The 25302-nt window shown below is 37.8% G+C and overlaps 1 protein-coding gene across 12 annotated transcripts in view; it reads left to right on the top strand.

The window, feature by feature from the left end:
• Positions 1 to 700: 700 nt before the first annotated feature.
• The window catches only part of MARK3 (microtubule affinity regulating kinase 3), an 80294-nt gene continuing 55692 nt past the window's right edge, over positions 701 to 25302 (top strand). For 4 of the 12 annotated variants that reach the window (XM_060754807.2, XM_060754782.2, XM_060754798.2 and 1 more), the window contains exons 1-3: positions 701 to 1609; positions 12711 to 12749; positions 18281 to 18472. In XM_060754807.2, coding sequence (XP_060610790.2) covers positions 1553 to 1609; positions 12711 to 12749; positions 18281 to 18472 — 288 coding nt within the window. In that variant the 5' untranslated portion in view covers positions 701 to 1552. The remainder of the gene's footprint in view (positions 1610 to 12710; positions 12750 to 18280; positions 18473 to 25302) is intronic. The other 8 variants (XM_060754854.2, XM_060754847.2, XM_060754851.2 and 5 more) reach the window with 4 other exon arrangements.

The following is a 25302-nucleotide window of genomic DNA, read 5'->3' as shown; positions in this document are numbered from 1 at the left end:
TCATTCCCACCAGATGCGCCTGCGAAGATGGCTGGACCGAGAGCAGGGCCTCTCCAGACGATCTTAGCACTCTTGATGGTTCATAGGGGAGAATACATTCGGACAAAAAAGTTATGTGTAAACGCTTTGAGTCCTCCTAGGGGTGAGAAGAGCAGTATAGAAATACTGTAAATAAATAAATAGCCAAGGGGCCACCACAGAAAAGGCCCTGTCTCTTGTCCCCACCAGACGCGCCTGCGAAGATGGCGGGCCCGGGAGTAGGGCCTTCCCAGACGATCTTTGCCCTCTTGATGGTTCATAGGGGAGAATACATTCGGACAGGTACTTTTAACTGCCTGGGAGTTGTAGCTTGGTGTGGCACCAGCCCTCATGGGCAGAGAAGGCTTTAAAATAAACCTGTAAAACGACCATTCTCACAAAACCCCAAAGCATTGAGCTCTGGCAGTGGCAATGGCGCGTACTCTCCATCCAACTCCAAAACACAAAATGAGGGAGGGCATTCTTCCCACGAAGCCCCGCCCACACAGAAGCCCCGCCTTCTTTTCCCATGGCTCGGCGTTTCCTTAGCAACAAGGGGAGGAGGGGGGAGGGAGAGGGAAGCACGCGCTTCTACTGCGCCTGCGCACTTACGCCCTCTGCCTCTCTTTCCCCCGCTCCGCTCCCTTTCAGTGCAAGGGGTGGTCTCTTCCGGTTCACGTCGGCGCAGAGGAAGCCGGGCGGCCATCTTGGATCATCCGGCACTCTTTTGCTGAAGGAGGGAGGGAAGGGAGGAAGCAAGGAGGGAGCTGGCTGGCTGGCTCTGAGGCGGGCTGCGGCCTTTCTTTTTCTTTTCTTCTTGTCTTCTTCTTCTTCCCTCGCGCTCGGATTGAAACATGGGAGCCTAGGCCCGGTGAGGCCTAGGAAAGGCGGAAGGGCGGACGGGAGCCTCCGAGGGACAATCCTGGTGCTCAGCGAAGCAGGGCCATTCTTCCTCCCTCCTCTTTCCCCTTCCTTCCTTTTTTCCCTTTCCTTAGAGCATTGTAGGGCCTGCCTTTTCCTCTCCACCTAGTCTCCCCTTGCTCCCCTCTTTGCCTAATCCCTCCTCCATTCCCCTTTCGTCCCTCCTTGCCCTCCATGAGAGCCCCTCTCCCCTTTAATCCTCCTCCTCTTCCACCTTCCAAGGAGCCTAATCTCCCTGTGGGATGATCCCCCAAGGCTCCTCCATCAGGTTAGGCTATAAATGAGGCAGGGGGCTCCTCTTCGGGGAGGAGGAGGCCCAGAAATCACCCCCCACACCTCACTCCCTCTCACACACTCTCCTCTTTTTTCCCCTTGATGGTGGCAACTCCTAACCACTGTCATGCTGTAAAACTATTCTTTTCTTCCCTTGATGGTGGCAACTCCAAACCACTGTCATGCTGTAAAACTATTCTTTTTTTGTTGTAAATATCTCTCTATATATTTGGAGGAGGAGGGCGTTAGGGTTTTCTTCTCCCCCTTATTTTTTTGATATAATAATAATAATAATATTCCTGGGTTTGGCCATCGCAAACCGGGGCATCAGCACAAGTGAATGAAAATGTCCACCAGAACTCCATTGCCCACCGTGAATGAGCGGGACACTGAAAATGTGAGTGCTGTTCAGGGTTGTTCATAATGAGTGTATTGTAGTTTTATGCTAATTGAGCATCTTTTTGAATGAAATAGCGAATGTTGAATGTCCTAACCTGTTCTGCTTCCCTCTTACAAGGTGCCTCCTGCAGCAGCACTTGGGAGCCCCTCAATATATGCAATATAATTATTATATGCAATATAATAATAACATTGTAAAGTAAAGATACAAATATATTATATATAATGTTAATAATGTTGTATATGTATATGTACTACAACTTACGATATGGTACAATATATAATACTAAAGGCTGAGAAGAGTATACAAATAAAGTAAATAAATAATAGTGTATTATACTGGTAGTGTATTATATATATTGTATGACAATATATTGCAATATAATATATAATACAATAACAATTGTATATTATATATTACATGTATTATCACTAATAAGATTGGAGTATAGTGGTATAGTACAATATAGAAATATATAATACTAATAATGTGCTGTGCTATGATAATATACATATATATTTATATGTACTACAACTTATGATATGGTACAATATATAATACTAATAGTGTACTATACTGGTAGTGTATTATATATATTGTATGATAATATATTGCAATATAATTATATATTACATGAATCATCACTAATAAGATTGGAGTATAGTGGTATAGTACAATATAGTAATATATAATACTAATATTGTGCTGTGCTATGATAATATACATATATATTTATATGTACTACAACTTATGATATGGTACAATACTGTACTACCCTGGTAGTGTATTATATATATTGTATAACAATATATTGCAATATAATAATATATAATATAATAACAATTGTATATTATATATTACATGAATCATCACTAATAAGATTGGAGTATAGTGGTATAGTACAATATAGTAATATATAATACTAATATTGTGCTGTGCTATGATAATAGACACACACATATATATGTAGTAATATTTATTTGTCGTGTCAGAGCAACCAGTCAATTTCTAACAGAACAAAACAAACAAACAGACAAAACACAAAATTTGCAAGTTTGGTAGTTGATTGTATTACATGTATTGCTAATAATTTTGGAGTATAGTGGTATTGTGTATAGTGGTATATATTATATATAATATTAATAATGTTGTAATATAATATATTTTATATTATATGTACTACAACTTATGATATGGTACAATATATTATATACTAATAGTGTACTATACTGGTAGTGTATTATATATATTGTATAATAATATATTGCAATATAATAATATATAATATAATAATTGTATATTATATATTACATGTATTCTATATATAAATAAAAGTGCAATGTTCACTTGTGGGATTAGCTTAACTCAAAACCCACTGGATGAATAGACACCAAATTTGGACACAATGCACATATCAAGTCAACGAGTGGCCTTCATTCATAAAACACTGAAAAACACAGCAGAAGAGACTTAAAAAGCCAAAAAACCAAAAATGCATTACAACACATGCGCAAAACCACACACACACACATATATACACACAAACACACATGTATACACATATACACAAATATACACACACATATACACATATATACACACAGAAAACACATATACACAGACTGGGCCACAGTAACACATGGCAGGGGACGGCTAGTCACTAATAAGATTGGAGTATAGTGGTATAGTACAATATAGTAATATATAATACTAATATTGTGCTGTGCTATGATAATATAGTACAATATAATAAAATGTAGTAATATAATAATTGTATATTATATATTACATGTATTATTACTAATAATTTTGGAGTATAGTGGTATCGTACAGTATAGTAATATACAATACTAATATTGTGCTATGCTAATAATATAATATATTATATATAATATAACCTTGATAATATTATAATGCAATACAATACTAATAATAATACAATACAATTTATAATAATATTGTAATGCCATAATAGTAATGCATTAAATATACTACTGATAATGTATAATCATATATGATATACTTTTATTATTATATATTTGTATATTTTAAGTTGTAATTATTTTATTGTGAGCTACTTTGAGTCTCCATATGGAGAGATAAAGCAGGATATAACTCTCTGCCCCGGAAGCTGGATGGCCATCTGTCAGGGGTGCTTTGAATGTGATTTTCCTGCTTCTTGGTAGGGGGTTGGACTGGATGGCCTACAAGGTCTGTTTCAACTCTATGATAGATAGATAGATAGATAGGGTGTATGCACATGGTTCTTTACAAGATTAAATTTTTCACACATAATGTAAATTCGTTTCATTCATATATGAGAGATACTGTATTGGTATTGTAAATAAAAATAAAGATGTTATTAAGTATTGAAATCCCTTTGTGACTTTTGGCCCACCCTGTATGTACATACACACATACAGTGATAACAGTGATAACTAAACTTCCGTCAGAGCTTGAAATTTTGTAACATATCCTCAGGTTTACTGTTATTACAACAGGCATTGTCTGGCAGCTGGACATGTGATAACAGATGTTTTGCGGGTTGCTATGATGAACATTGTTATTAGGAAAACACCTACTAAGGCCTTCCTACAGTAAGTTGCTGTTCATGTTTAAATTTGGGATCCTCCCCACTCATTCTTATTGAGCCCATCACACTTTACTCTTACGTCTTAGAAATGCAAGAGAGACTTGAACATCCAACATCTTGGACACAACATGTGCTGAAGACTAAAAGCAGATTATGAATAAACATACGGCAGGCAGGAAGGAAGGAGTGGGTCGTTTCCTTTCACAAATAATTCACAGGGTGACCTAGATAACATATCTCAATATGATTTGTATTTCTCTTGAGGGTGCCTTATGCCACCTTCAGTGCTTGAATGTATTGTACATAGATATTAAAGAAAACTGCATTAATTTTTAATTAGCATGATTTTTTTAGTGCTGTGAAACTGTTTTACTTCATTAAAGTAAAGGTAGCCATTTCTCTGTATTTGCTGGATTTAATGAAAAAATCGAATCAAACGATAGCTATGGATATTCCTTCTGTAAAATGTATTGTGTATATATTCATTGATAGAGGGTTCTAAACACAATGCAGATTTTCTTTTACTGTTGAACCAGAAAAGCTGACAGTTTGATAATCTTAAGAATGAAGACTGTTGAGATCTGTGATACTTTTGAAGACGAGAAAGATAGACTAAGCTTATTTTTGTGTTTGTGTGATCTAGTCTGCTTGTCATTGACTGAAAGTACTTGAAACAAGTTTAGATAGGGAGGTGGAACAATTGTTGTATTGTCGGTGCTTTGTATATGTTGACTCAGATAAAATCTCACAGTTTGTTTACTTTAGTTCCTGAAACAAAGCTTATGAAGCTTAAAGGCTGTATTCAATTATAAATAATTCATCGATAGAATATTTGTACATTTTTCAGGCCCACAATGTTTCATTTTAGGGGGAAAACCTGTTCAGTGTTTCATTGTAGTTCATTGTTAACTATGAGATTTTCTTTAGTAGGTTAAATCTTACGGCCACTCAATTTTTTTTACTCTTGTTTAGAATAACTATATCTAGAAGGTCATTGGATAGAACTATGTAGATAATTTTAGTGTGATTATTTAGTCTGGATGAGATGAATTTTTAAATAGGTTGTCAGGTGATGGTCACTGTACTTTAAAATGAAGCAAAGGTAGGACTTATTGGTCTGAAGTATTTATGTTCAGAAGTGGTCCTGGTTCTGATGTAAAAATATAAAATTAATAATGTGGCAGGACTTGTGGCTGGTTTTTGCTTGGCTTGCCATGTCAGAGCTCACAAACAAGGTATAACTGGATTGGTTGGTTGGATGCAGAGTATGAATATAGATAGTACTCTGATGAGTTGTAATTTACACAGAGGCATGCTCTTGACCACAAAAGTACTAGATCACAGGAGGATCCTTAATATGAGTAAAGGTAACACAGGTTAGTGTTGCCCTGATTTCATTTAAAATTTGGAAATTTAGAATTGATACCTTTATGTAGAACTTAATAAATGTTTGCTTCCCTCTTTAATTACTGGGTTTAAAATATTATTCCATTTTAGCTGTGGTGGCAGTAGGAGGGGAATAGCTGAAAAAAGCAGAAAATTCAAGGTATCCTAGCAGTACTTTTGGATTTGACAGTCCTGAATCCTTCATTACATTGCATGCTTAAAAGTTCTCATGATAATAGAGAAGAGAGATAAATGAACCAGTGCTAAATTTTCCAAGGTAATATTCATCAGCTCCTATTGGCAGAAACAGATAATATTTCCGACAGTTTCATATTGATTCTCAGAAAAATGCTGAATGAGCATTGTTCTTGCTTGTGCTTGAAGCTGAACCATGTAAAGTAATTGTTAAAAGGGAAGACAAATTCTACAAGCCAATGTAGAAACCTATATTTCTTTTCAGACACTACTGGGTGTTATGTCATTCTCTAGGAGCAAATCTATAAGATCTACAAACCGAGCAAGGAGAATGCTCATGCTATGAACCAAAATTCCAAATCCAAAAGTTCTCACTTTTTTCTTTAGTGTGTGTGAGTTTAAGATGATTAATTTCTGCTTGAATTTTGTCTGATTTCTATTCTGATAGACTTCATACCTCAAGGCTCTTCCACTTGTATTCTGCTGTCAGGGGGCTGTAGAATGGGCCTCCCCTTGAGGGCTAAGCACACACTTTCTGCGAGCAGCAGCTGCAGAATAGGAAAATAGATGTCTTAATGGCCTTAATTAATGGTAGAATATGAAGTTGTATATATATATTGCATGATGTGGCTCTTAGTTTTTCAACCTGGATAACATTCAGTTCATACACCTTTTCTTTTGCTTAGTCAAAGGTTTAAAAGAAATCGCTATCATATCAAACAGCTCTCACATTGTTTTCAGGCAGAAAGTTGCATTTTAAATAATTGATGTATTTTTGGTGTGTCTCAATATCATTTAGTGGGTTAGACTGACCTAGAAAGCATTGTTCTATGAAGACATCTGTTTCAATAGCATTTTCTTGGGCAGTACTGACATTTTGTAAGTGATGCATTTTGAAAACACATCTGTGGTGTGAAAGTTTCCTGCATGGCAGGAGGTTGGACTAGATGACTCATGTGGTCTCTTTCAATTCTATGGTTCTATGGTAAATTCAGTTTGTTTTGCCTAATATTCTGGGGCAGCTCAGGTTTTGAAATATAATAAAATGGAGTAAGTTTTTTGAATGAAACAAGAATTTTTTTCACTGTGTCCACTGGCTGTTCAGTGTAGCGCATTTGTTATACTCAGTGGACTTCTGATACAGTTGTTGATTAGTGAAAGATAAACTGTCAAGTAGTAACACCTGACAGTGATCGGGGCATTGCTAGAGAATGTACCTGCTGCCATACTGTTAATTTCACAGTGACCTATTATTTACTTACTTTACACAAAAACTGTCCTCATTGTGTCCAGTGGGGCTTACATCCATGCAAGTACCCATAAGCTTGTTCTGTCAGTCACACCTTAAGCTGGAACTAAGTTTTGGTCACATCTTATCAGGCCTGAAAAGGAGACCTTTATATTGCCTTTCTGTCCTTAGAAAATGTCTTTTTTCTCATTCATATCCCTTGGCTGTATGGGTGTCCTTGGTTATTTTAAAGTTTTTAAATAAGCAAGGTTTCATTCTTTTTGGCTTTGAGTTTGGCATTTAAAGTGCTGAACTCCCCAAGCAAGTCTCTGGGGCTCACATCTCTTTTAAATGAGTGTTTTGACACCAAATTGACTTCTTTAAAAAAGCATCTTGAGTCAAGGGATTAATATCTGAAATTGGGTTTCCTAACACAAGACTCAGAATTTTGACCATTGGGTGTCCTTCTGGCTTCATGCATAATTAGTGACAACGGCTATATGGAAAATGGACTTAGTTGGCAGTTTTATTGATGATTCAGGCTTGACTATGTCTTGCTTTTTAGCTGCTATATTTACACTTCAGTGCTGATGTCAGGAAGAACTTGTTTTGATTAGTGAACAAAGTCATTGTGACTTAGATGTAGCACCTCAGATGCAGAACCCACATTACCCCATTAAAAATCATCAGAGTGTTTTTGAACTATAAAATGGTTGTTTCCTATCTTTCTTTTGGAATAGAAATGTTTTTTAAAGTTTCTCCCTATCCCTTACTTGAGATAACCCATATATTATATTTTGGTAGTTGACGCTCTGCCACTTCAAGCATCCATATTCCTCTGGTTTTGCTGTATCCTAGTATAAATTCAGATTCAGAGTTGAGCCCCCCAAGACTGTTGTAGCATAGTTGTAATGATTCTTTACAACATGTTGTTATTACAGTTCAAGCATGGCCCAAAGAAACAATAGCTGCAGCTGATGTAACTAAACTGGGACTGAGTACAAATGAGATAAATTTCTATGGTAGTCTTTTTGTCCTCAGTGATACTTAAGGTCTTTTGGCCGCCAAAGCTTAACAAGCTGTTCCCATTTCTGGATCCTTGGCATGATGGTGGCCAGCTTTGTGACTCTTCTCCTGTCTGCAGGTTGGCTGTAAATTGGCTGTAGATGGGATTCTATATTTGGAATATGTGTGCTTGCCTTTGACCTACATGGTTAAACCTCCATGAGAAATACAGTGACACTGACACATAAGAGGAATTCTGTTGAACTCACATGTTGCTAGCTCAGTGAACTTCATACTTTAGGCGAGGAATGGGGGAGATGGGACCCTCCAAATCTTGTTAAATGCCCCACCCATCATTCTTCACCATTGTCTATGCTGGCTAGGACTCAGGGGTTTCAGACAAACAGCATCTGAAGAGTCACATGTTGCTTTTCCTACCATAGCTTTTGGCCAGTCACTATTGTTAATTTTCTACTGATTTTCATGTTCTGGAATTTGGTAGTTAGCTAGCTAGTCTCAAACTTAAAAAAATTCTTAGGGTATCTTTAATGTGAAGAAAATAAGAATATATGTCAAGATGATTGAGCTATTTGTAGTAACGATTATACTTGCTCTGCTGGTTATCTTTTTAAACTGATTGTTGTTTAGTAAGTATGACCTGGTTAAAGTGGCCAATCAGTTTAGCCATCATAGAAGCTGCATAATTAGGGAGGAGAGGGAATCTATTCATAGAACACAGATATTGTGTTTGTGCTGTAAAATCTTTTAAAAATATAATATGGCTTCAGTTTAAAGCTTCTGGATGACTGTTTTGGCATTTTAAATATCTATTTTTTGAATTTGGGTTTTATTGTCACATTGAGAAGGATTGCAGTAGCCCAAGGTGTGTGTCTGTCTAGAATATGTTCCCTTGATTCTATTTTTAGAGACAGTTTTGTTTACAGAAGTACACTTGTCCCCATACCGAGGATATGGAAGCATATGAAGAAGAGATTGCTAATTAATGGAAATCTTTGACTGAAACAAATAATTTAATTCATATGGAAAAAGCAAAGATAGCATAGATTTTTAATTCAATGTTATCAGTAGTCACGCATAATGAAATCATCCTAATTTTAAAAATATATGCAAAATTTATAATACTAAAAAAATAAGATGTTATATTCAATGTTATATAAAGTATGCATACAAAAGTATCATCCCGTTGAAATCAACTTAAGTTGGTGATAAAGGTTAGTTCAAAATGTACAGATAGATTGCTGGATGATTTGTAATAAATGACTCCCAATTGTTTGACAACAATAAGAAAAAAAAGATATTTTTCTCACATTCAGAGATGGTAACTATCTCATTAGGCTTTTATTTGTATATGTAGGGCATCCCAGTATCTGGCCTGTAGGATTCAGTAGGTGTCTGGAATCCAGTTTCTGATTCAAAAGAATATTATGTCCCAATTCCCCAACAATCATTAAGTCTGGCCAGATGTAGTGTAGACAAGAAAACAACATCCACTTGAGAAAAATGTACCCCACAGTTGTCAGAAGATGTTATTATTTAACACAGTATGATCCTCATATCTGCCACACACACATCCTCCCATGGATACCTGAAACCATGGTTAATAACTGATCCCATAATTTGACTATGCTTGGGTTGGAAGCATGCCATAGAATCACACTGGACTACCTAAAGGGGCCCACAAACACTTCCAGGGGGAAATACTTTTGGGAACATGTCTTAAGTGAAAGGTTGTATGTTGAATCCATGGATCATGTCCTGAGTATCGAATTCTTGGAGATCATACTGTATTACAAAATCTGCAGCTCCAACATATCCACTTAAATTCAGATAGAGTTTCAAAAAGAGTACAAGTGATTAGAACACTGGCAATTAGGGCACCAAACCAAAAACTGTTTAGAGACAGAGAGTTCAGGTAGAAGCTGTCTATCAAATCAGCATTTGATAGAGAGCTTCTCTCTCTAGGAGAGGTGATTACTGGCAAGGATAGGACAGAAGATATTTAAAAAGAGTACTGCATTCACCCCATCATAATAATCATTGGCCACTTAAAACTGTCCATAACCTTTCCAGTCAATTTGTAGATTTGTGAAGTTGTCTGACACTCTATTTTGTTAGAAAGTTTTGTATCTGTTTCCCATTTCCTCCCAAACTGGTATTACTCCTGTCTATTTACAAACACTCGGGTGAAAGGGTTTTGTTTTTCTTTGACTGGATGAATGCTTTTGATGTCAGTTTTATTACAAAAAATCTGTTCAAAGAACAGGAGGTTGTGTATGTATTCCATAGGTTTCGGATAAATAAGGATATGAATTTATAATAAACTTGAAGCATTTTCCCCTGCTTTTTTGACATTTCAAATCTTTGATATACATCATTACTGAAAGGGCCTTATGCTACATACCACAACTGATCATATTAAAATTTAAGAGTGTTATATTATAGGATGAAACTTAAAGCCCTGATATACAGGCCAAGCAGCAAAGATTGTTGTCCAAGGATTGCAGACTGGGAGGGATTTGAACATTTTATGAGCTGGTGTCTCTTTCTCATAACGGGAAATTACTCTCAGAACTTTATCACATGCAGACGTAATGGGAACCTTGCGTGGTCACTAGACTGAACTGCAGAGACATTTGTGCTGGCTTCTTCGTATGGAGCAGAAGGCCTGTGTCCGATTTCTCTTCCAGCTTTACACCTGAATCAGTAGAATTCCTGGACACCCATAGCAATATTTTTGTAGGTTGTCATTTCACTTTTGAGAGCCTGGGACAAGTCATTTAGTTACTCTACTGTATAGAAAGATTCATTCTCTGCAATAATCCCACTGAATGATGCATGGTTTAACCTATCTATCTATCTATCTATCTATCTATCTATCTATCTAAGACATACCTGTTCGACAGGCTTTTAATGTTTGATATTGCTGTTTTTAAATTGTTTTAAATTGCTTTTAAATTTTGTTAGATTTTAACCATTCTTGTAAGCTGCTCCGAGCCCCAGGGGAGTGGCGGCATATAAGTTCAAATAATAAATAAATAAATAAAATCTATCTATCGAGGTGTGTGTATAAATAATAAAAAATTAAAGCCTGCAATATTTAGAAGAGTTGTTATAGAGTAATTTTTTTCTTTATAGAAAAAAAGCTTTTGCTTGTGTTCAAGAATTGTATGTACATCACTTGTGTGACTACTTTCAATTTATAAAATGAAAATATTCTTCTATACTCAATATTATATAATTAATATAAAACATTTCCCCTGGGATGGGGCGTGTGATTATCTTTATTATAATCAGGTAAATTAAGAGATTTTAAAAGATTACTCTATCATATGGTTTGTGATTCTGCAAAATTACATCTAAACAGTAGAATAATCTGTCTAGTTCAGTGGTTCCCAACCTGTGGTCCATGGACCACAGTTTGGTTATTTGGGGTGCTGATTCAGAAAAACGGATAGACCACATCAGTTCTAGTTTTTGATACAGAACATATGTCCGCAAGAACTAAAATATGGTCTGTGGTCTCACTATTACTACACTGTTTCAACAAGAGTAACTTGTCTCGCAAAACCCTCTTATAGTGCTGAGGCTTATTAAATAAGGTTTTCTGTGGACAAGTAGATGGCGACTACTGTATGCCATATGTTCTGTATCAGAAACTCAAGCTGATGTGGTCTATCCGATCCAGCAAAGTGTAGCCCAAATATGATGACAATGTTGCCATTCCCTCCTCCCCCTCTTGCTTGGGGATCATCTTTTTCTAGCAGGTGCACCTCCTCCCAAAGTCTCCTTGGAAGCTAATGAGACTCCTGGCCTTCCATCGTTGGCCACTCCTGAATTAATTTTTTAAAATCACAAAATAGAAGTAAAATCTGTGGAAAGTTTTTTCAAAAATACTTCTTTTGGACATGACATTTCCCATTTGTGGCAAACTTGGAAAAGACAATCATAATAGGTTGCTGCCTTACTGTCCTATTTGCGTTGGAGCTGTGGTTAGGGAAGCAAGTTGTGCAAAGGACAGGAGTGGATGTCATGTGGGTCCATAAGATCTATTCAAAATGAACTATGCCTACTTGTACTTGGATATCTGTTGCTTCAAAATATACCCCTGGGATATTATATCATAGTAATAGCATGCCTGGGTTTGGGGATGGAGTCTAGAGATAATCAATCTGCAGAGAGTTTTCATAAAGGTTTTTCATTGTATAAAGGAGTAAATATTGTATATTGCTGAGTCTAGATATGGTTTAATACAGTGTTTAGTATATCATGATCAGCCTGTATACTTGACTCCTATTCCACTCATGGGTTGATACATATTTACACGGTTTCCTTGAAGAATACAATAAACACGCGGGAAACAGCTTCCTCTCAATCTGCACACTCTTTATTTTGTAACCAGCATTAATATTCAGTGGGTATAAAATTTCATGTCAGGGTTTCCATCTTCTAGTGCTTATGTAGAGTAAAATACCATAAACTTCGCAAGGTTTGCAATTTAATTTTTTGATTTAATGTATTATTGCTGTAATTGTGCATGCAATGCCTACATATTGACAATGAGCACAAGCATTTCTTTAATAAAATTCCACTACCACCTTGCCCAAGTTTTTATTTTGTTTATCTTTCTCTTCTTTTCTTGCTCTCATCATGCTTATTTCTTAATGCGAAAGGATGCCGGAACTTCAGTAGGGGAAAGCTTTTGTGAAAAGGTGGGTTATAAATTTTGTTTGCAAAATTACTTATTTATAGCTTTCCTCTGTGTGTATATGTTGCCCAATTTCTTTCTTTCTTGAGTTGGCTGACTTTATTCCTGACCTTCCTGAAGATAAGATCTTATTCAGTTGCTGACACTGTAGTTGGTTGCGAAAGCACTAACCCCCTATCCACTAGCATTTTTGTAGGCTTGGGGGTTTTTTTAACTGTGAAAGGTAGTGACTCTATCACAAATTCTGTGACCCTCTTTGCTTTTTCAGTAGTGGTTCTTATAAGCAGAGTGTGTCAGCTTTGCTTCATTCTCCTTATATTCTGCTGACTTCTCAATGCCTACCTATTTGGAGTCAGATTCTGGATCAGTTTTCTGCAAGGAAGGATTTGAATAGGAATGAATGGCGTCTTGACTGCTTCCATTTAATTTTAAAATGCTGGCTGCCTTTCTGTTTTTTACCCCGTGAGCTACCCTGTCCCATAATTCCCACCCTTGAGAGCTTTATAAATGCCCAGAATACATTGGGTTTCTTGTGGGGAAAAAACCCCACAAGAATGATATCTCCACATGTCCCGTGAATGATATACACTATAATCTTAAATTAGCCTTTTACTGTCCTTCAGTGGTACCCTCAAATAGGTAGCTCAAGAAGCAAAACCTGGGTTCTCTTACCCTGCCAGTTGGTCGGGAGCCCAGGAAGAGATGACTCACTGAATGCATTTTTTCTTTGTGCAGTGATATATTCAGAATTTACTTCTGCACTAGCTTCTTACAAATTGTGTGTGTGTGTGGGGGGGGGGGGGTATTTTCTGAGCTCACAATGGAAACAGGAAACTGGATAATAGCAAACTCCATTAAATGACTTCTGCTGGAAGTTGCCATACAGATGCCACAGAGGTTGCTAGAAAGGTATTATAGGGACTTGCTATGCTCTGTTTATTAATTTCTGGGGAAGTAGACCATGGAATCGCCTGGAGGATTTAGCAAAATCCTAGATAGGACATATTTTGCCAGATGTGGATAGGTGAACCACAGTTCCAGATCACACATGTACAGGGGTCATAGTTATAGTGACTTCTCATTTGACATTGAATGATGCAGAACTCAACAATAAATTTAAACAATTGAATGAAGACTATCAATTACATTCTATTATATTATCTTGGCCTAGATGTAGTTGTTAGTCCTTACTAGACTAGACCTTTGAGTCAGGGGATTTCCCTGAGTCATCATTAAGGAACTGATTTAATAGGTCTGTTCCAGTTGGGACAGCAACACGATGCTAGGCTATTGCATGACTTTTTTTTTCATTTGCTCAGATACTCCCACTGTTTTCTTGTCATTAAAAAAAAAAACACAACCACCCATATATATGGGGAAAGAGCTTTTGAACCAGAGTCTACTCAGTAGAGGAACCATGGATGTAATGATGTTGCAAAGACTGGGGAGAAGGGACGGGAACAGGTGGAATAGCATTTGAACATCAGGTTTGTGATTGGAAGACATAAGAGAAGAAAACTGAATGAAGTGTATGGAGAAAAATTAAAGAATAAAACTAAAAAACTAGAAGAATCATAGCAGAGTTAGAATATGAATATCACTGCTAATTTAGGCTATTTAAAGCACTACAAAGAATTCTTTAACTTCAGGTGCTCTACAGTAATCTCCTTGCAGCATTCTTCCTGATTTTTTTTTTTAAGTGCTGGCTGTTCTGTTTTCGCAGTAGATACGGTTTGGGAGGGGGGAATAGAAACCAGATGCCACTGAACTGAAATAGGTCCTCTGCAGTTGCCTTGGTGGCTACTGTTCACTCGTTATGAGACACTATAACATAAAAAGTATTTAGTTGCAGTTTGGTGAATGTGTTTAGGTGTATGTTTGTAATATAATATTATCACAACAAGATTGTTTTTCCAAATTACCTTAACTAGAGTGTCTATTAAATGACCCAGTTAAATTTTCTGACACCCCCCCCCCCAAAAAAAAGCAAAACCCCAAACCATCTTCATTCACTTCCACTTTTAAAGCAATCTAATGGGGTGTGATGAGTACTTCAGTTGTTTTTCATATCAGCCATTTTACTTCCATATATTGTGTGCTTCATATATTTTTTTGTGTTTACTCTTGTATGTCTAGAAATTTTAGACAGAAATTAACCTGAAAGCCTGTGTTGACTTATCTGCGGGTCAGTGTAAGAACTGTGCCTTATCATTTATCAAATAAGACCCATCCTGTTCTCTGAGTAGAGTGGGAAGAGCTTAGTCTGTCCCAGAAGAACCTAAACGAAGCACCAACTCTATTAACTCCCCCTCAGAGGCAGTAGCATTTTTCCTCTTCATTGAATGGCCGTTGGCTTAACTCTTAAGTTATACTGTATAAAAATTCATAATAATGGTCCCAAAACAGGTGCTCACCAGTGCGTCCTCTTCATCCTGGAAAGAAGTGACGAGTGGAGGGTTGCAGGGTTCCGTCCTAGGCCTGGTTCTGTTCACCATCTTTATTAATGACTCAGCTGAAGGGTTAGAAGGCATGATCATCAAGTTTGCAGATGACACCAAATTGGGAGGGATAGCTAATACTCCAGAAGATAGGAGCAGAATTCAAAACAATCTTAACAGGTTGCAGTGGTTCTCAACCTGGGGTCCCCAGATGTTTTTGGCCTTCAACTCCCAGAAATCCTAACAACTGGTAAACTGGCTGGGATTTCTGGGAGTTGTAGGCCAAAAACATCTGGGGATCCCAGGTTGAGAACCACTGAGATGGGGCCAAAACTAACAAAATGAAATTTAACAGATACAAATGCAAAATACTCCACTTAGGCAGAAAAAATGAAATGCAAAGATACAGAATAGGGGATGCCTGGCTCAACAGCAATACATGTGAAAAAGATCTTAGAGTTCTTGTGGACAACAAGTTAAATATGAGCCAACATGATGTGGCGCTAAAAAAACCAATGGGGTTTTGGCCTGCATAAATAGGAGCATAGTGTCTAGATCCAGGGAAGTCATGCTACCCCTTTATCCTGCCTTGGTCAGGCCACACCTGGAATACTGTGTCCAATTCTGAATACCACATTTTAAGGCAGCTGGAATGTGTTTAGAGGAGAGTAACTAGAATGATCTAGGGTTTGGAGAACAAGACCTATGAGGAGCGACTTAAAGAGCTGGGCATGTTTAGCCTGCAGAAGAGAAGGCTGAGAAGAGACATGATGAGGGCCATGTATAAATATTTGAACGGAAGTCATAGGGAAGAGGGAGCAAGCTTGTTTTCTGCTGCTCTGGAGTCTAGGACGTTGATTCAAACTATAGGAAAGGAGATTCCACCTAAACATGAGGAAGAACTTCTTAACTGTGAGAGCCGTTCAGCAGTGGAACTCTCTGCCTTGGAGTGTGGTGGGGGCTCCTTCTTTACAGACCTTTAAACAGAGACTGGATGTCCATCTGTCGGGAGTGATTTTAATGGGATTTTCCTGCTTCTTGTAAGGGGGTTGGACTGGATGGCCCATGAGGTCTCTTCCAACTCTATGGTTCCATAAAAACCAGTCCTCATGTTATACATGAAGTTGACTTATCCCAAGTACATCTTGGAAGTACATAATTTTCCTTGTTATAGAACAGCAGTGGGCAGAATTGATCCATGAGGTGATGTGGATCACTTAGAGCTTTTTGCTGTGTGTTCTTTTCAAACTCTTCTCCCCCTCCCCAAAATTGAATTGCCTTTGCTAGCACCAATCTTCCTTTTATGGAAGTAGTAGAACTCCTCTGCTGTTTTGATCTACCTTTCCTAGTTCTTCAAAATTGGAGATTGATTTCTGGCCACTTTCAGATGTGTTTCTGTGTTTGTTTCTCTGTATTTTGTTTTTGTATGGAGCCCACTGAGGTTCTTAACAGACAGAAAAATGGCTGTTGGACCCATGGCAGTCATGTTTCTTGTTGTGTGCCTTCAGGTGATGTGGAACTTATGGCAGCCCTAAGTTAAACCTATCACAGGCAACAGTTGTTAAGTGGAGCCTTCCTATTGCCTTGCTCTGTGACAATATTTATGAATTGTTTATGGTCACCCAGTAGGTTTCCATGGCTGGGTGCGGATTTGAACCCTGGCCTCCTGGAGTCCTAGTGCAACATTCAGACTGGCACACTGCTGATTTTTGGAGGAGATTTGTGTTTCCTTAAAAAGTATTGAAAAGAGCAGAATCAAGCTTTCATTGTCAAAGGAGGTCTAGCAATTCCATGCTTCTGTTTAAACTTCTCAATTATATCAATTGTGCAAATATATGGTTTCCATTATACATTATTATTTTGGTATTCATTGGCTTATGTTTACTTTTTATTCTTTCAACTGTGATAGTATTTGAGATGATCTTATATTGTTAGTATTATATAGCTGAGGCAAAAAAATAGTGGTATTGAACACCTGAAGTGAACTCCTTTTTAGTGTTAGGAAGCTTCAGGAAGGATTATGTTTACAATTAAACCAGTGTTGTTGCAAATGTTAATTATGCAATCCTAAGAAACATGCTTTATGGATTCTTAGAGAAGGGCCCTTGGATGAAAGTAGAAAAGTGATCAGTTACTATTTTATTAATTGGATTCTATCAGAGCACACTCTGCATTACTGAGAAAAAATAAACAAAAAGCAGATCCTTGCCACAAGGCAGTTTGAAGGAAAGTGAGTGGAAGAGTGAGGCAAAAATAGTGCGGCAGACAAACAGAAAAATGAAAGTTACAAGGGTAATGGAGTGAATGTGAGTAAATGAAATTAAGCACACTAAGGCTCTGTTTTGGTTAGAGATGTGGACCATCTCTACCAGTGCAATCTTTTGCATGGTACTTCAAAAGTAAGTTCCAGTTTTCACACTGTACTTGATCGTTCCCTAGATTTTTCTCCAAATTTTGACATATATATTATTCCAAAAACACAATAATTATCTCTCCTTTTGGGACGAGAATTACAACTCTTACTGTTGAAGACTTTGGATAATATTGAGGAAATGTTGATGGCCTTGAGAAAAACTGCTATATAAAGGGTTAGGAGCGAAGACAGAATATAATAGTGCAAAATTACTAAATCAAGAATTTGGTAATAATTAGTTCACTAGGAATTTTGGGCCCCTTTTTTACTTTCTAAAATGAAACTTTATGAAGCTAAACAAAGAATCTATGCAGTCCCTATCTTGTCCCCAATTTTAGCTATTAAAATGATTTAGTAAACCTATAAGTAGTGAAGTCTCCACATTTCATCTTTGTTCCTCCCCCCCCCCCCCCCCAGCAACTGTTCAGAGGTGCAAAGTTTGTTATCGTGGAGATTTAATTTAACTGCCAGAGCAAAAATGCATGTTTATTATTTGTTTAGTCCCCTTTTCAAGCTAAGCCATCAGTCATATCTATAATGATAGCAAATCCATGTATATTGAACATTGTGTTAAGTAGTACTTTGTGTGTCTTAAATGGTTGCTCCATCAGTTTAATTGTGACTCCATTATTTAGTTTATTGGACTGCAATTTTATTTCAGTACCTTTTGTTTCTTCATTACAGCACACCTCTCATGGTGAAGGACGGCAGGAAGTCTCCTCTCGAACTAGTCGCTCTGGGGCCCGCTGCAGAAATTCTATAGCTTCCTGCACAGACGAGCAACCTCATATTGGGAACTACCGACTTCTTAAAACAATTGGAAAGGGGAATTTTGCAAAAGTGAAGCTGGCAAGACACATCCTTACTGGCAGAGAGGTAAAGTGTGGTGCTACTGTTGGAAACTAAAATTGATTGAAATAGGTTCTAAGTGTGAAATTATTTCGTTTTAGCAGAATGAAATCCTTAATGTAATGAATTCTAGTAAGGAAAATAATTCTGTGTATGTTTAACAAAATTGTGGATTCTTTTGTCTTTGAAACTGATACAGAATCAGTAATGGTTGAATCTGAAAAATAATTGAAACATTTCTGATGAGATGTCTAAATCAAAACTTCTTTAAATCAACACAGAATAAATAGTCCTTCATGTAATAAGTGGAAGGTATACTAGAAGCAGGGTTTTTTTCTCTTGACATGTAAATATTCAGTGCTTTACACCCATTCCTCATAATATTTAGCATATGCAGTATTTGCCTATGTCTTTTTGTTGATGTTGTTAGAAACTAATTCGGATCATTTTTTATATAATTATTGGAAATAGGTACATAAGAGGCTTCTGATTCACACCAGATGCCTTTCTAGTGCAGCATTGTCTGCAGAGTGGCCAGTCATATGCATCTGAGAAGCTTGCAAACTGAATTGGAAATCAGGGGCAAACTGGCTTTGATCCTGGAGGGAGCAAATAATTAATACAAGTTGTAACCGTTAATTATTTTTCTCTTACCTCTCCATCATTTTCCCCCCATCAGTTTGTCTGGTCTAGACCTGCAAAACATGTGGCCCTTCAGATGTTTGGGACTCAGACTCCCAGAAAACCTAGCCAATTTGTCCAATGGTCAGGAATTCTGGGAGCTGAAGTCCAAAACACCTCAAGGTCACAGTTATTCTAGCCTGGTCTAGTGACTAACTTATTGTCTGTCATCAACATATTTTAGTATAACTATGTTCTTGTGTACTTCCTTTTGTCCTGAATCCCCCATCGTTTAGCTTAATTGTATAGCACTGGATGCTTTTGAGCAGGAGAAAAGTTTCTAACCATTTTTCTTACCACTCTTGCTTTTCTTGATGTTTCCCATGGCTTTCCTTTCCCTTTTTCAACACTATAAACAGTCTCAGATATGATCGTGTTTCTTCATAGGTGAGCTTCTCCAGAACCCTTATGTGGTTTTTTTCATTTTTCTACAATTTTACATTTAAAAATTTTCACAATGTTCCAAATATAGAATTGTATGAAAATATTATTATACTCATTTTATTTGGACCCCCTTTCTAGGGTTCCTAGTGTGAACCAATTCCACAGTTGTTATTCAGCTGTGCTCCCAGGATACCTTTTTGGTCAGTCATTGCAGACTTTCTCCCCATTGGTACATGTGTGATATTGGGATTTATTATTCATACGTGCATCACTTTAATATCTTTACATGAAAAGGCACTTGCAATTTTAATGTCCACTCCACAGTGCTGTTGGCAATCCTTTTTTGACTGAACTACAATAATTAATTTGGAATAACCCAATGGAACTAGTTGCCGTATTGTAGGACTTTGTGTTTATGTGCCTATCAAGTTGCCTATCAAAATATGTGATTAGGATGAATTCAATAGAGTTTTGACAAGGAACTCTCAGAGATGTGTCCGCCAGTTCCGATGAAATATAACTTTCAGCACCTGATATTTGTAGCAGTCACTCATCCAAGTAGTAACTAGGGCTGCTTAGCTTCCAAGATCGGGCAGGATATGGTGCCTTTAGGGATAGTTACTTTTAAATATATAGGCTTGTTTTCCACTGTCCTGTGCCAGGAACAGCTGGGGGTAGTGTTCTAATTAAGCTGTAGTGTTTTTTCCCCTTAAGTTGAATGTAGTTGGGATCAGCTTTTCCCAATTTTGACCTTCAAAATGGAAATTTAGGCTACCTTCCTTTTCCTAACCTAACTGTGCTATGCATGATTAAAGCAAAAGAAGCCTAAATGAACAGATGCTCCACATTACTTTTGTATAACTTAATTCATAATTTCCTTTTGCTTATGTCGCATTTTAACATGGTGCATAGGTACCTTTATATTTAGTTTCTCTCACAGTCAGCAGACTGATGATATAGCTTAGTGTTGACATTTCCTAGAAAGCCATTGTGGTATAATGGTCAGTGGGAGACTGTGTATAGTGTAGGCTTGCACAGAATTCTAAACTTACTTGGCAACCTTCTGACAGTTGTTTGTGCCCTGTCCATTTATATGCATAATTTATGAAGATAAAATGTATATATTATGTGCATCTCTGAAGCTTGCAGTGTAAAAAGACAAATCTCAGCTGTCTGAAAAGAGAATGTTTAAAAACAAGAGATGTTGAAGCAAATTTAGTTAGCTTGATGACTGACTTGCTAACTTCAAGGATTCTCACTACTTGTTAGTGTGTAATTTGTTATTAATATTGGTGTGGTAGGTGCTTAAAGAATACTGATTACTGCTGCGCGCACACACACACCTGACACACACATTTTGTATATAAGGTTTTTGGCCAAATGTACTTGGTTGTACTTGGTTTTATCTTAGCAGATGATGATGATTGCTTATGAGCTTAACAGCTCATTATACTCTTGGTTCATATATTCGTCGTTTTACACATAGAAAGGCTATGCCTTGGCCTTTGTGGCATATGTTCCTGCAGGAGTAGATCAGTGAACTAATCTCCTGTGAAGTTCAAGAAGTGCCTGTTTCATTCCAGAATAGCAGAACAAACATCCTGGTTTCATCACCAAAGAATTAGGAATAATGTATTGAACCTACTAGACTGGTGGTCTTTGATTTCACAGTTAAAACTATTCAATGATTCCTAGTATTAAAAGCACTAGAAACATAGTAGAACATGGTGCCTATCACATGTAAGTGTTATAACATTACTTATAAGGTAAAAGCAACTCTTTGGAAAGAGACAGCTGCCTTAAACCTGCTGATGTTTCTGAGTAGCTTTGCATTTTCTCCCACCCCACCCATATGTTACAGTTAATCCAGTCTGAAGGTGATAAAGCTTCTGTTCATCTGCTGAGTAACAGAAGGAGGTTGCATCTTGTCCTATTGTGTTGTCATTTTGAGGATGAGCTGGCATTGCTCTGTGGGGAGATTGTCTGTGTTGAACACATTGTAGAGAGTTGAATCAAGGGGAAGAGGCTTATTGCCCAGGGTGGGGTATTTTAAAGCCGATTGATTGAGGCATACCAATAACAGGAGAAGAGGAAATACAATGTTGTCATAATCTACAGGCAGAAAGTCTTACGTATGCCATACAAAACATTTTAAAAGCTTTGATCTGTTAAAACCTCCGTATCTGGCATATACAGGTGGATTTAGCTATAGGACAAGCAAGGAAGACAGTGTTAGAGGTTTATTAAACTACTAGCTGTACCCGCCATGTGTTGATGTGGCCAACCTTCCCTCCCTCTTTCCTTCTTTCTTTCTCTCCTTCCTTCCCTTTTTTTCTTCTTCCTTCCTTCCTTCTCTTCCCTTCTCCCCCCCTTTTCTTTCTCTTCCACTTTCTCCCCGTTCTTCTTTCTCTAACTATTCTTGGACTGCAACTCCCAGCAGTCCTCCTGACCTACCTACCTACCTATCTCTATTTGGAGGATTGCTGGGAGTTGCAGTCCAGGAATAGGAAATTGGAAATATGCAGGGATTTGGATGCTCTCAAAGGAATCCAATGAGAAGAAAACTTGCATCTTGGAAGCCATGCATTTGGATCATCCTCCTCTCCTAAAGGGCCTGGTCTAGGGGATGCTGGGAGCTGTAGTCCAGAACAGAGTGTGGATATGCTATTGTGTCTGTGTTTTTGGGGGGGGGGGGTTTGCCCGGGGAATTGTTTTTGTGCATGTGCTGTAGCATCTCTTTGCTTTTTTGGCTTTTTAAGTCCCTTCCGCTGTGTTTCTCAGTGTTTTTATGAGTGATGGTCATTCATTGGTCTGATAGGTGTATTGTGACCAAATTTGGTATTAATTTGTCCAGTGGTTTTTGAGTTATGTTAATCCCACAAACTAACATTACATTTTTATTTATGTAGATGTAGTGTGGAGAAAATTAATAGAGAGATACTGAAACCAAGATACACTACATGTGCACTATTTTCCTACTGTACCAAGCTTCGATCTCTACAATTGTACCTTTAGTATTTCACTTTTTAAAGATGTTTACTTCCTTCCCTTTGAGCATTTCTGACCATGGGATCTCATCTAGTATTCCCTCAAGCTTACAGAAAATTCTTGAAGTCTGGAGTGCGTATCCAATTTTTTTTTTGACATCTTTCCACCTCTGTAAGACAAATTGCAGGAGAACATGATCACTACCATGCTACCAGTTCATTAACAAGTTATTTTCTGTTGGTTAAGATTAGAGTCAACATAGTTGTTCCCTTTATTGCTTATTTATTTATCCCCCAGTATGGAAGCCAAGATTCATCTTATACCTCCCACCCCCAGATATTCTTTCAGACATTCTGGTAAAGTGTGGCCTAGACAATGTTAGTTCTTCCATCTTCTAGACCAGTGTTTCTCAAACTCTGCTCCTCCAGGTGTTTTGTACTTAAGCTCCTAGAAATCCCAGCCAGCTTACTAGCAATTACGAATTGTGCGAGTCAGAATCCAAAATATCTGGAGGAGCAGAGTTTTAGAAACACTGTTCTACACAATGATATTGGCAGAAGGCCAAGTGAAGAAATTGCTATACCTGAAATTCTTGGTATAATTTGATTTCTGTAATTATCAGAGTGCTTGAAGTCTCCTACTACTACTATACCTCTTCATTGTGCTGTAGAATAAATCCACATTAATTGCCTTGATTCAGTGCTATGGAATCCTGGGTGCTGGAGTTTTTACAAGATTTTGAGCCTTGTCTCCCAAAGAATACTGATTGCTCACCAAACTACAAATCCTAGGATTGTATAGCATTGAGCATAGCATTGAATTAGAGATGATGTCCCTCAAATAGGAGCTCCAGGTGCAGCTCCTGAGGCACTTTCCCCTTTTGCTTTGGCTCAGCACTAACATTACTATATGATGCAAATCTAATGCACACCCCAATTTTAGCAAGGTCATTTAGTCAAAAAAGAAAAAAATAGCATTAGATTCGAGCAAATGTGGTAGTTGGTGGAACATGAATCTTTTCTCCCCTTGAGATAACTGCTTTTATTTCTTTCAGCTTCATGATTTCTTATTAAGGGGAGGCCTTGGAATCAGTTTTATAGTTCTATACTCAGAGAATGGTTCCTATAATTCTATTTCTGTATATCATGTTTTTCCCATGTGTCTGCCTCTTGCATTTTGTAATTCCCCTGCTCTCTAGAAGCATCCTCTAGTTTTCATAGAAGGTGTCAGGAGAAACTACCCATTTCTGTCAAAAAAGTCACTCTCCTGATAGAATGAAGTGTAAGTATGTGGGCCTCAGATTGTTGGACTGTGACATTCAGCTTGCATTTGCTGCAACTATAGCTTCCCATGTGCACATGAAGGAAAACAAACATAGCGAAGGTATTGGAAGTCACTGCAGCAGCTCCCCCATTGTCTATGTTGAGCTGTCTTATAAAGCACTATCACACCACTCTTGGCTGCCCACGTTTTCCATTTCATATGCTCCTTCCAATCTGCAGGACCTTCCAAGGTACAATTGTAGAGATCGAAGTTTGCTCCTTCCAATCTGCAGGGCCTGAAGCAGCAGATCTAGAGAGCTAGTGATTCATAATTCCGCCCTCAACCAAGTCAATGATTTTTTGCCTATCACCACACACTTCTCATCAGAAGCCGATTCTCTTAGACCATGTCATCAGACAGAGCACATGGTCCAAAACACACACCCACACAAAATCACACACAAGTTTCCAAAACAACCACCTTATTGCCTTATCCCGTTTCTTACAACAATCCTGTGCAGAATGCTCCCATTTCACAAGCTTGTATTGTTGAGGGAGTAGCTATGGAAAGGTGGAAGCTACTTGTTGTTGTTCATTCATTCAGTCGTTTCCGACTCTTCGTGACCTCATGGACCAGCCCACGCCAGAGCTCCCTGTCGGCCGTCACCTCCCCCAGCACCTTCAGAGTCAAGCCAGTCACTTCAAGGATGCCATCCATTCATCTTGCCCTTGGTCTGCCCCTCTTCCTTTTTCCTTGCATTTTCCCCAGCATCTACTACTACTACTACTACTACTAAATAAATAAACAAATAAACTTGATTAATACCCCACCATCACCTTCCCAATGGGGACTAGAAAGTAAGATGGGAAAAAAATGGAAGTGTTGGTCTTACAATGTCTTTGTACGAATCCACGGTGAGACTACATAAAGAAAACTAGTCACCCCATCTGGGAAAATGTATACATGAAAAAAATGGTTTGTAGTGGGAGAGGGCTGTTATCCTCCTGTCCTTTTAAACTTACCAGAGGCATGTGGTTGGCTACTCATCGAATAGAATGCAGGACTAAATAGGGCTCTCAGTTTCTTCAACAGCGATATTCATGGTCTTCAGTAGAGTACAGTGGCCTTTGGAATTTGCTTCCAGGACCCCGCATGAATACCAAAATCCCTGAATATTAAAGTCCCATTATATACAATTGCACAGTAAAATGATGCCACTTATAGAAAAACAGCAAAGTCTGAGTTTGCTTTTGGGGCTTTTTTTGAAGTTGTTGCATAGTTGAATCTGTGAAAGCAGAATCTCTAAATATGGAATGCCAACTATAATAATGAATAGTTATTTTTAGGACAACATAGAAATTTGTGTTGAAAACTGTTTTTGGGCAAATGGAGAGCTTTTAAGGAATTTCATGAAGTCTTAACTCACCTTCACATATTTTTGAGAGACTAGACTCATAATTCATTTTCCTTCTTAAGAGTCTACCCCTATTCTGCTGATGCTACAATATCTATTCTGTAGAACACATGGCTACATTATTTTT

The sequence above is a fragment of the Anolis sagrei genome, chromosome 1 (assembly GCF_037176765.1).
Source record: "Anolis sagrei isolate rAnoSag1 chromosome 1, rAnoSag1.mat, whole genome shotgun sequence".
In the NCBI taxonomy this organism is placed as follows: domain Eukaryota; kingdom Metazoa; phylum Chordata; class Lepidosauria; order Squamata; family Dactyloidae; genus Anolis; species Anolis sagrei.
The sequence above is the reverse complement of the archived record's forward strand: the minus strand, read 5'-3'. Positions and strand labels throughout refer to the sequence as shown.